Consider the following 12,485-nt stretch of genomic DNA (forward strand, 5'->3'; position numbering starts at 1 on the left):
ACCTGATATAAAATAATATAAAGAAATAATAAGAAACATGATTTAAATAATATCTCCTGAAACTGAAAAATATGTTATAACCAAAAATAAAAATGAAGAGATGCCGTGCCTCCTAGTCCGTCTAATGCAACTTGACCTCCCTAACTTGTGCTTCCAGGTAGCAACACAAAATAAGTGCTGCCAGTTAAAAATATATACCATTCGCCAAAATAATTAAACAGATCTCTAAATTTCAGTACAATTATACTTTTGTTGTAACATTACGTTTTTATTGTCAACTTTTATGTAGCATATCTAAAAACGTTTGTATCAAACTGACTTAATAATAACGAAATTGCTACTGTAAGACTGGAAGCACTTCCCACCAAAGTTGGGGCTTAGAACGACTTGCCAGTACCAGAGCATGACAGTAAAATATAAACAAGATACATTATTTAATATCACACAATATAGCAACACCCCTAAGAATCCAATGGTCAGGATTTTTTATAGTTGGCAACCACAAGGGAGTGATGAACGTCAATCCTGTGCGAACCGGCTTTTTATAGACGGGACACTGAAAACGCAAGGTAACCGTTGAAGACTAGAACGGTAATAATAATATATCGTTTGAGTTGCAACTAGCAGTCTTGGTCTAACGTATTGAGCGTGCTTCCCTAAGCCCTGAGTTCGTGCGTTCGAAACGAGGCTGGACCAATGGACATTTCTTTCTATGTGTGTAACACTCAATTGTACAACCGGCATGCTTTCGTGCTTTGACAGCGTGTGTCAGGCACAAGACTGATCATGTGCTACGCAAAAATATATCAAGAAACCGTAAAGAGCTACACTTTTTTTTTTAAATCAAACGTATTCTAGTATTCTTAGATTTCTGTGATGTATTTTTTTATATTTTGCAAACTAAAAATGGTCACTTATTGCCAGTAGGTAGAATAAAAATATTAGATAACTTCTAAAACAATAATATACATACTTAGTAATTATTTTATAATCAAACAATATATATGTCGCAGTAAACTAGTTAAATTAGAGAGTTAATTGAATATCTCGACAGTTAAATAAATATCGATATTCAATCAAGTCGAAGTTTAACTATCTATCTGACTGAAAGCCAGCGTGTTGATTAATAATGTAAAGCGAGATAATGAAACATGACTCCGCCATGATTATTTCATTTGTTATTGTTATTTCGGTGTGATCGTAAAGAAGTGAGAGCTTGGAAATTCCGTGTTTTGCTTTATTGTAAATGGTTAGGTTAGGTTAGTCTTGTTGCCTAGGAACGTTCAGGAAACTCGTTAAACGTTTCGTTCACTCACTTGTCTGACGGAACTTTAGCGACTTGATTGAATATAGATTTTTAATTAACTGTCTAGAGATTCAATTAGCTCTCTGATTTAACTACTTTACTGCGACATATATATGACAAAACATTTTTAAAAAAAACTTTAAACCTAGCTATAGTCGTGGTGTGTTTGTATCAATGTGTTTGTAATGCCTAAGCAAACCTGATAAAGTTTAGGGTCCTTCGGTGCAGTAGAGTTGATTGCATAGACATGAACCACAGGCAGTGCGGTGTATAGAACCTTTAGCGTCGACTCGCATAACCGTAAGTTCCGACGATCCCAGCCCGCACCATCAAGGAACAACCCGTGCACGAATACGCCTTCCTGGAATTCAACAATATCAAGTGTCATAGTGCATATTAAATATATATATATATCATATTAAACAGTTGCGCTAATGTTTAAATGGTCGTGTGTTCAAACTTCACCAACAACAACTTTTAAATCTAATAGCGATGAAAGAAAACTTACAAAAAAACGAAACAATATCAAAGTTAAATTTTCCACAGTAGCTCTAATAAGTGTAAATATAAAGTATACTATAGTAAAATACGTTTTCAGACATGTGTGTATGAGCAGTTAAACATCACCCAACACAATCGTTTTTTACTCTGTGTTTTAAACATTATCAAAGTCATGGCAGAGCTCCTTTGATCGCCTTCTGATTGTTACACATAAAAACATTTTAGTTTCAGTACATTTTAGTTACTTTTGAAACGCAAAAATCAAATAAACCACCTCCAAATTGGTAAAAACTCTTACCACTGGTGGCGCCTTAATTTCCTCGTAGGTAAACTTAGTAACGTCATTGTGCAAAGAAACCATGTCCAAGGCCCAACCTTTGTGGGCTCGAGTCACCTCCTGTCGCATCGCCGTCAGGAAACCTGGAACATTCATGTGATCAATGATGATGTACAATATAAATAGTACCCAAAATAAACAATTCAAAACTTTGTATGAATGATTGGTAGATGATGATTGTGTTTCAAGGCTATCACCCTTAAAACACGTCATAGAGATAAGTCTAATAAAATTTATAATAAAATGTGTGAAAGGAATTTTAACATAGCTACTTTGTTCAAACAATTGTTTCCCAAAAGTCGAACCAGAACTTTCATTGCCCACAAAGCTACGCGTGTTTATGTTCTAAAAGAATCGTAGAGTAGATAATAGAGTAAAGAAAAAGTTAACCTTGAGGATTAAAGAATCCAGTCATCCAAAAAGAGAAAGGTCTTGCTTGGAAACACCAAGAAGAGAATTGGATATTTCTCTCCAAAAACTCGGTAAACCAGAAACCCAGAGTTGATGAAGACCACGAGCTCCTCAGCCATATGTTTGGAACCTTGGCATCGTAAATGTTGTCCAAGGAGTCACGCAAGGCCTAAAATATATTTAACTAGCAACTTTAATATGTCCTAAGTTGCCAATGTGAAATATTGACACAATCGCAGCGTGCGTCGAAACGCAATAATCTAATCTTTATCCCACCATGAAATACCTGTTTGTTTACCAAATTCGAGCAAATTTTGATCATAGAAATTCCTCATAACTTAATTCGTTATTAAATTATAGTTCTTATATTATAATTAGTCTTTGCTCATTGCTGCTTTTACCACAAATGAAAAGATTTATAAATTTTAAATAACTTGAAGAGAGTATATCAATGGCTAATATGTTTTTCTAATAAAAACAAAATATAATCGTAAATGTGGAGAACATACTTCATTCATAATAATAGTTCCGTCTATAGCGAGGAGGAGGTCCTTTAAAGTCGTTCTAACGAGAGATATTACTTTCTGCATTCGGTCTATTTCTTGTCGCAAAAATATCACCATCGAGTTAAGTATACCATAATATCTCAATCTAAAATTATACGAAAAAGATTAATTTGTTTTAACGAAAATAAAAGAAAATCTTGACTGTACCAAAAACTATCAAAATGTTCAGTGTTTTAAAACTCTTGCGCACTTCAAATTTGAGAGAAGAGAAACTCATTTCACACGCGTTTGTGTCTTCCATTTTGTTACCTCAAAGGACAATTTAGACCGCCAAACAGTCTATACTAATAATTCTAGAACTAAGGAAATACCTCTCTTTTACTTCGTGAGGATCAAAATTGGGTGGAACTTTTTCCAGCATTTCTTTACTCTGCCTATACACTGACGCCTCCCGGGTTTCTCCACCTCCAGAACTTGATTCTTTCGGTTGAATGGAGAGAATTGTGTCTAGTAGTTCTTGTGTCACACTGCGCTGGTATCTATAATTATAATAAGTATATTGAAGCTAGGTTAAGACAACTCAAACTATCTTAAGTCCGAAGCTAGAATTATAAAATTAAGTAGTGTACATAGTATGTATTCATTTTTTTCAGAGTAAAAGAAATTTGGCTAAAAAGTAAAATAAAATGTCTTACGTAATATCAGCATTTGTATGCAATCCATAAGCCTGTGGAGGATCGACAGTTTTCATTTTGTCAATCTCCTCAATATATTCTGGGATATTTTTAAATTTCATGATACCATAACTCTTATAAAACTGGAATTCTTCGTCGAACAATTGATCGGCGAACCAGACTCTTGTGAATGTGCCGAGAAGTCGATTATCATAATCGTCTGTTACACGACCGCCGTATTGTACCGCAGAAATCATATATCTGGAAAAAGGTTCTCATGGTTTAACACATAACTTATGAGATATTTTTTTTTAACAATAATATCAATTGAGTTAAATTGGACCGTTACAATTTAAATTTAACTCGTCTATCTCAGTTTACTACAATTTGACAGAAAGAGTTAAACTGATTTAGAACGAGAATATATTTCAACAAAAAAACTTTCTTACCAAGATAACTTTCTGCAAGAATATTTTCAAAGTAATTATTACTTAAAATGTCACGTAACGCCGTAACAAAATATTCCATATTTCGTGGCCTACTAGAGGTATAAACCCATATAATATACATATCCAATAAAAGCTAACACTTTAAACTGCATATTGTAAATACTTATAGATAGCAAAACGCGAGTACCTCACGGTGGTCCAACTGACAGACTGGCCAGGCTCCAATATGTCTAAATGATTCTGCACAAACATGCAAGAAGCAAGCCAATCGGCTGAATTGAACTCGTAAGGGATATTCCATCCAAGAGGACCGAATTTACGCCTCTCTTGAACCACAGTGTGTAAGAATGATATTGTGTATATAAGGGGAAGGTAAAATGGGCTATCGCTGTAGTCCAAAAAGTCTTGACTCATGGAATCATACGTGCGCATTAAGCCAGCTTTGATACCTTTAAACAATTGTGGATTAAGTATATATTTTAGTTAATAATAATTTCCGGGGATAAGACGGACTTAGTTCAGTAGATATTTCGCAAGCTTTATCATTTCACCAGATTCAGACCACTTTGGCCCTAATGCGTGACTAAGCTCTTAAGACAAAAGAGTCAAAGCTAATCACCAGGTCCCGCTTGAATCTATTGAACTGGTTTCTGCTGAATTTCAACATAGAGATGAAACAAAGATAATTGCGTAAAAAATAAAACGAAACGTAAATATTAAAAATATACCTGATGGCGGCTCGCACGTATATTTGATCGCCATTTGTAACAATGTGATAGGAAATTTATCATGTGGCTCCGTGGTTATCCATAACCTATAAATGATTTATTAATGAATAGACAAGATAAATATATGGGAAATAAAGGGAATTATGTATATTTTCAATTGAGAATTAATAAAACATTATAAGCTAGAAAATCTACCTAAACATCTCATGAACTTTTTCCGGTTCCTTTTCAAGTTCAGCAAACTGTTCCATGATTTCTACCATGTACTCTAGGCCCAAGTGACAGTTTTGCAGTAGCACCCATAGACCCTGGAAATTTCATAAAAATACTTATAATAAAAACCTAATGTTAGAACGGGAGGAGATTGTAATAAAGAAAATATATGTAATAGGAAGTAATGAGATTTGAGCGAAATCTTACATTTTCTAGAAAACATATGTAAATGGAAAACCTAATACTTACTCCAGTGTGAAAGTTCATTGACATTGAAAAGCTTACAATGTAAATGAAATTGGTTCGCCAACTTTTTATATTAACATATGTGTGGATATAACTAGAGGCACGTGATACTTAGTTAAAATGTGATGTTCAAATATAAAAAAAAATATTCGTGATAAGTACATATACAATGTTTTGATTTGGGGACCCGTTTAAGCAATACATAACTGCGTCACGTTTCCCAATTCTTCCATAACATGACAAAATGTTGCATATTTTTGCACATGTGTTTAGTAAAACAGAAACAAATCAAATACAAAGGTAATATTAAAACTCCATACCTCTTTCAAACCCTTGTCAATCAGCTTTCTAGCATGCACTTCCTGTCCCTGTCCCATGGATATCGAAGAACAGAGATTTTCCAATCTCTTCGCGGTAGTTTCAATCGACGGTGTCGGGTCTGAGCCCATAGCTAAGAAACCGATCAACGGAACCAATGGACGAGACTCTAAAACCATGCTCTGTAATTATAAACATATCATACATAAGTGTGAGAAAAATATTTGATAGTTGCAAGCTCAAAGGCCAATTAACTTATAACATACTTCATAGTTAACGATGACAGCCTCAGAAAATCTTGCACCCATAGAGAACACAACATATTTTCTGCAAAATATATATTTTATCGAAAAAGAATGATAATAATCAATAGGAGGTTACATGAGAACAAATGTTAAATTTGCATATAGAAAGTAAAAAAATTGCAAATGGGTGGAGATAAATACACAAGTTGGGAGTTGCATACAAAACCACTAGGTATGTAGTATGAAAAGTCACAAATGCTAACTAAATTAAAAAAATAATAGAAAATGGAAAACTCACAAGCTTTGAGCCAATGTTCTATCTGGACACCAAGCTCGTACTACAAGTAGTTTTCTAAACACGTCCAATGTATGAAGACCATCAGGCAAAGGTTCGTCTTCGGGGGCTTCTTTGTCAAACCTTTTAACCACAAAAATAACGTAGGTACTTAGTACCATTTTACTATATACTATACTATTTTCATCTATCATCTAAGGAAAAAATATGCTATTTAACAGTCGAGACAAGAGTTAAAATTCTTTTTTTTATCATAGCTGATATTTTAAATTCTTTGTTTTATTTTTGTACCACATTTTAAATAGAAGCGGGAATACAATAATTCCTTATCAGGAAAAGTTATGATCGAGTCAATTGATGATTTTTATTGTTGCAATGGTTAATTATTATTATTTAATTGTTTCATAGTTTGGAATACTTAACGAATAAAATTACGACCAATCATTGCAGAGCATATGCCTCGAGCGGGGTCAAGGCGCCATCTTGACTTTTGACGGTGCGTTCAGGAAACACGGGACAGTAATGATTGAGGATTCAGTATAGCATTGTGTGGATGAGACTTTGGACCGAGTTTATGTGTTTATGGTTGAGTAGATTGTGATTACAAGTGAGATCGGTGCTTTGAACCCGCTGCTGTAATAATGTATTCTAAAATGTTATTTGTAGTGCCAAAATGTTTCAATCTAAATTATATATTGTACGATAATTATTCGTGTCTTTTATGCTTGTACTTTACTCACATGACGATTGACGCATATTTCTCCGAAATATATATTTAAAATCATAATAAATATTTACCAAGTCTTCCAACCCTTCTCGTTATTGCTGACTTGGTTTAATATATTAGTATATTGGCGTAGATTTGAAAGCTGCACTAAATTAAGCCACGACATATCTGTCACCCACTTAAATGGCTTCGGGGGACATGCGTTCAGATCTAAAGCCGCTCCACCTGATTAAAACGACATCTAGCGTTTATTATATTACTTTTAAGAAACGTTATCGTACTATATTTTCAAAATGTTATATTTTGTTTATCTATAATTATTAAATTAGCAAAACTACCTTTGATAAATGTTTGGAATTCTTCATAAGTAATGTATTCTTTTTGTAAATCAATTTTCAAAGTCAAAAGTAGCGTAAAAAGGTATTTATGACTCTCATAGAATCCTCTGCTGATATACTTCCATACATCGTAGGTCTGTAATAATAATTTCCAATAAGTTTTCATACCCATTTTGATTAGCCTAACCCACATACCCAACGACGGAAAGCCAATGCTCATACAACTCAATTAATATGAATTAAGACAGAGATTTTCGATTGTATCTAAATAAAAAACTTTTGTTTAAGTTTTTGAACGCAGCGGCAGCTGTGGGGTAAATTAGAAACTCGTAGAATATACTGCTAGCAGGACACTCTCGGCCAAATATCTTGACGAGACATTTGAAAGGCCAGGAGCAGTTAGTGGAAAAGAGTGCACTCTCGACTTCGCCAGACTTCAGTCAATCAATGGATGAGATAGTGGCAACATTGCCCATACGTATATTTAAATTTTCACTTTTGTCTGGATCGTGCAATGTATGGGACCCCATAGAACGGGTTGGTTTTGTTAATACACCAAAAAAGTAGAACAAAGTCAGTACTCTAATCAGCCATGTCAACAACATTAAAGCATATCGATATCGGCACACAATATCGGTTTAAATGACGGTTAAAACCCACGTTCTATTGCGAGCGCAGACGAGAGTGTACTCAGCGTGCTCGCGGGTCCGGCTCTAACTGGAGCGCCGACACGAAGCAATGGATTTACTCTTTACAAAGCTATGACTTGATATATTAAGATTGAGCATTTACCAAGTAATCAATAATTAAGGCAATTCTCTTGAATGTTATAGGACTTGGAGTGGATCTCTCCATAGATATGTCGAATCTTTCCAAAAACTGCGCCAAAGACGTCTGATACATGTTGCACACAAGAGACATGTTGCAAATAAGGAAATATAAAACGGATCCTCGGGTTGCAACTGGTCGAAATTCTTCACGAGCTGCATTAATCTTTATTTCAGTTTCTTTCGCTACATCTAGTTTTTCTCTGACCTAAAAGCATCGGTTAAAAGTTATATATTATATATATATAATAAGTTGGATATTTAGTCCCAAAGACAAATACCAATCATTATCAAGGCATGCTTTTGTATTACATAAAAACTAATCAAAGGCTTGTAGTAAATCTAAAATGCTTTACGGCCGCTTTCTATACTCCATCTATAATTATTTCCAATACAGATTTTCGCAAATTTAAATATTTTTCAAAATTTTAACAGTCGATATCAAAGATATGTTACAAAAACGATCCATCTATCGCTTATTGAAGTATTTGATGAGAAATGGATTGAAACATCAATCTCTAATAGTAAAAATTGGACTGGGATTGAATATAGAAAGCGGCCGTGAAAGAGTTGAACACATTTTAAGGAATGTGAAAAATCTACAAGCTATATTTTATTCTTGTTACGGCCGTTCATGGTGGCCACATATCGGTTCTAGTTTATGTATCTTGTTTTATTTTACTTTTCTTTGTGTTGCCTTGTTGGTACGGTTATAAAAAAAAATATCTACATAATTGATACAGAGCTGTGTTAGGTTTTGTTCTCTGAATAACGCGGATGAAGTGGCACATGACAATGACATTCACAAGACAATTTCAACTAAATCTTCTCAACCGGATGTACCAACACTAAACTACCCGAAATGCTATATGATTCTTCATACCAATTTTTGACGTATTTTTTTCGTCGTTAGTGTTTTAAACTTATCGTAGAGCAACAGTTAACGAACATATAACACTCTCTTCAGGGGATTTAATCAAGATGCCTTAACAGTAGTGTATGTAGAAAGCCGAAAACTTAATTTGTATGAAAATGACAGTTCGTGTCAACAAGTTTTTAATAATTGTAAAAACGATTTAATTATGAAGATTACGAGAAATTATCTTCTATCTTGAGTGCTGTCAAAAATGTCATACTTCATATAGAAAAAATGCTAGAACAGCTTTAGGTCTCATCCTTAAACTTCATAATTAAATCAGTCGTCTCAATGAATGTCATCTCGTTTTATGATCTTGGAAATTTGAAAAATATTTCGACGTCCAGTAGAACACTTTAAAAATATTTAAAACACGTCAAAATATACTAAAATACGTCAAATATTGGTAATAAATATCATAAAGCATCTCTAGTTATTAAAAATGTTGGTAAATTACCGGTTGAGCTACAGATTTAGTTGAAATTGTCTTGTGATTCATTCGTATGAGGATTGATAGGTTGATATAACCTAAATCGAAATAACACTGGTGCACGTTGACTGAATTAAAAAATATTACCTCAGTAGCCGTCGCCTTAGTGATATTCAGCACTTGTATAAGAGACACATCTTCAACTAATGACCCCTGTATAGTCGTTAATTTGTGGAGCAAGTTCGCTTCTAGCTCTTGCATCTTTCGCCTGTTAGCAGTGACGTCCATGATAAGTTGAGTACGCTCAGCTTCCATTTCAGCTTTCTCAGTCAAAATTACTCGTCCTAGCAATTGGTCTTCCAGACCTGGAATAATATAGAACGTTTGACCCCTCAGATCCCATTTGATGCATTTCTAACGTACTTTTAACTGATCTACTAAAATTACTGTCTGTAAACGCGTTTTATAAATTGGAGATATATTTGGAATACTGTGAAACAAATTCACATGAATAATTCGAATAAAGCTTATATATAGACAAGGAATTCTTAATATAATTTTTTTTACCTACTTACAAACATTTTTTATAATAAACTTATATTTATGGGTTACCTTGCATAGTGACAGTGAAGTCAATAATTGACGTTCGCGCCGAAATCTCAGGCGTATATGCGGGGTTAGGCAACTTTGTCGTAATATATATTTTATGCCCAGCCATCACGTCTATTTCCTTGTCTCCCAATTTCACCTGGTATTAAAAATAAGACATAGACAACTATTTCTTGAAATTTTTTCATAAAAAATCTCATTAGAAACAAGGTGACACTCTAAACCAAATTACGCAGTATATGTATTCCGAGCAAATATATTTTGTAGGTAATAAATAAAGCTCACCTTGTATGAAGACCCAATTTTAATATAATTTTTTTCTAAAATATTATCCAAAGCCGGATCTAACTCCTCTGCAACGTCTTCTATGAGTAAAGGTCTTGCTAACGACACACAGTCTTCTATGTGGTTTCTGTAATTAATAAACATAAGTCACACCTTTTAAATTGGTGTAAATAAATTTATTTATCACGTCTATACGTAAAGTTGCATTAAACGTTGGATGGGACACGTGTTTCAATAATTTCCAAAGTGAACTCTTAGATGAACTATGCCTAGTACGCGAGTTGGATATTTAAGTTTTAGAGGGATATTGTGATATTTTGTAATAGCAACACTAATAGGGAGAAGATAAAAATAAAATCAGATTCAGATTTATGAATCTGTTTCAATCAGTTCTGAATCTAATTGGTAAGTACGTAATCAGCTTCCTGTGCTTGTCACACGCCGTAGAATTTTTAGGTCTGAGGCAAGCCGGTTTCCTCACATGTTTTTTTCACTATTCGAGCAATTCAAAAATCCGCATGTTGACGGAAAATCCAATGGTGCATATCCAGGGACGAACCTACTACCTCAAGGATGAGAGTCGCCTGCTGAAGTCACTAGGCCAACACTGTAACACTATTTTACCTAGTTGTATTAGAACTAGGAAAAATATACAAACCTAAAATATTTATGGTTCAGTGTTGTCACGATAAGTTCGTTATATTTCTCCATGTTCTTAATCCATATCTTCCCTTGTGTCTGTGGATCTATCAGTAGAGGGAATCTGGCAGCTTTCGTTACTATGATACCGTTCTGAATGGACAGCTCATCAGTTGGCAGGCCGCATAAGTTCCACTCCCCAATCTATGTAAATTCAATTTCAACTATGACCAGCTTTTATCTAAATTTACTTTAATTAGTATAGATACAACGACTAAACTAATCTTAAAAGCCAAAGTAAGCCTTGGCCTCCCAAACAAGAGAACGCCACCTTTGCGGATCATTCAATGCTTTACGTAACACAAAATTACGAGAATCATAAATTATGTTCAAGTATTACTTAAGGAGATTTACTACAATTTATCCCCCCCCCCCCCTCCTTTCTTGTCAGAAAAAGTAAGCAAACCTCTCAAAAAGAATAAGCACATAAACGCATTAATATTTTGTAGGAATCCTCGAAAATGCATTTCGTTTTCAAGCATAGACAATGTAAACAATTACTGTTAACGTAATCACCGAAAAAGAAAATCCCCGCCTATAGTGCTTACTTAATACTTGAACGGCCCCTAACCAACTCTCTTTGACTCTACTGACTGACACTATATAAAGCTTTTTCGTGGGCTGCCGTGTAAAGGGTAATAAGTTTGGAAGGTTTCATAGACGCTTTTGCGTATTAGTTTTAGCCATTAGTATTAGTGTACTAAAAATGAAATTTTTTGCAGATAAATACCGTTGCCGTATCAGTAAGCTGATCGGTAATATTCAAATTCATCGATACAGGTATCTTTCTTCTTAGTAACTCAGCTAGCCAATTCGAATTCAATAGGTTGCGGAACTCTTGATTAAATGGTCCGGAATAAGATAAGAATCTTGTAAAACAAATATGAATTAGTATCATTAAGATGAAGAAGAGAAGAGAGAAACAAGCAAAGTTCCGGTCACCCTATTCAGTCAATATTTAAATTACTTATTATTTCTATCAACACCTATAAATATCGAAAACCTTGCAAGCACATCGATCGGTAGTTTTTAAGTTAGAATTTTGTATATCTGTCTGTTGAATAAGCCCCGACTAAAAATGCAGTCACAAAAAGTTAATTAAAAATTCTACCGCCAATAATCTTTTTATGTTAAGCAAATGACATACCCAGTAAGTAACAATATATCCCCAACCAATCGTTCAATTTCAGACTTGAACAAGGCTGACTGTTCGGTCCAACGAACTCGTTCGCCACTAAGTCCATTGATAAGTGCAGTAGCGGCGTCCATCTTCTGTTGGCATTTGGCCGCATCGTCTAACACTGCTTGCTTTAAAGCCATCGCTTCATCGAACTTCTGCTGTACGTGTTGTAATTCACGCTGAAAAATTAAAATCCTTTTTAGTGTTTTTAATTCATCTAAATTAAAATGTCAAATCGATTGGAA

At 34.3% G+C, this 12,485-nt stretch overlaps 1 protein-coding gene across 3 annotated transcripts in view; it reads right to left on the reverse strand.

Moving 5' to 3' along the window:
• Nucleotides 1-7: 7 nt before the first annotated feature.
• LOC123715948 (dynein axonemal heavy chain 8) overlaps nucleotides 8-12,485 on the reverse strand; it is a 52,277-nt gene continuing 39,799 nt past the window's right edge. The window contains exons 70-91 of one of the 3 annotated variants that reach the window (XM_045671333.1): nucleotides 12,208-12,419; nucleotides 11,791-11,929; nucleotides 11,020-11,204; nucleotides 10,362-10,488; nucleotides 10,080-10,215; nucleotides 9,615-9,832; nucleotides 8,087-8,329; nucleotides 7,295-7,430; nucleotides 7,028-7,181; nucleotides 6,233-6,352; nucleotides 5,956-6,016; nucleotides 5,692-5,871; nucleotides 5,108-5,220; nucleotides 4,913-4,998; nucleotides 4,372-4,633; nucleotides 3,757-3,996; nucleotides 3,433-3,600; nucleotides 3,065-3,206; nucleotides 2,535-2,724; nucleotides 2,106-2,227; nucleotides 1,506-1,667; nucleotides 8-556 (exon numbers count right to left, since the gene is read on the reverse strand). In XM_045671333.1, coding sequence (XP_045527289.1) covers nucleotides 431-556; nucleotides 1,506-1,667; nucleotides 2,106-2,227; nucleotides 2,535-2,724; nucleotides 3,065-3,206; nucleotides 3,433-3,600; nucleotides 3,757-3,996; nucleotides 4,372-4,633; nucleotides 4,913-4,998; nucleotides 5,108-5,220; nucleotides 5,692-5,871; nucleotides 5,956-6,016; nucleotides 6,233-6,352; nucleotides 7,028-7,181; nucleotides 7,295-7,430; nucleotides 8,087-8,329; nucleotides 9,615-9,832; nucleotides 10,080-10,215; nucleotides 10,362-10,488; nucleotides 11,020-11,204; nucleotides 11,791-11,929; nucleotides 12,208-12,419 — 3,522 coding nt within the window. In that variant the 3' untranslated portion in view covers nucleotides 8-430. Of the gene's footprint in view, nucleotides 557-1,505; nucleotides 1,668-2,105; nucleotides 2,228-2,534; nucleotides 2,725-3,064; nucleotides 3,207-3,432; nucleotides 3,601-3,756; nucleotides 3,997-4,371; nucleotides 4,634-4,912; nucleotides 4,999-5,107; nucleotides 5,221-5,691; nucleotides 5,872-5,955; nucleotides 6,017-6,232; nucleotides 6,353-7,027; nucleotides 7,182-7,294; nucleotides 7,431-8,086; nucleotides 8,330-9,614; nucleotides 9,833-10,079; nucleotides 10,216-10,361; nucleotides 10,489-11,019; nucleotides 11,205-11,790; nucleotides 11,930-12,207; nucleotides 12,420-12,485 lie in introns of those variants that run through there. The other 2 variants (XM_045671334.1, XM_045671335.1) reach the window with 2 other exon arrangements.

Source organism: Pieris brassicae, chromosome 11 (genome assembly GCF_905147105.1).
Source record: "Pieris brassicae chromosome 11, ilPieBrab1.1, whole genome shotgun sequence".
Classification (NCBI taxonomy): domain Eukaryota; kingdom Metazoa; phylum Arthropoda; class Insecta; order Lepidoptera; family Pieridae; genus Pieris; species Pieris brassicae.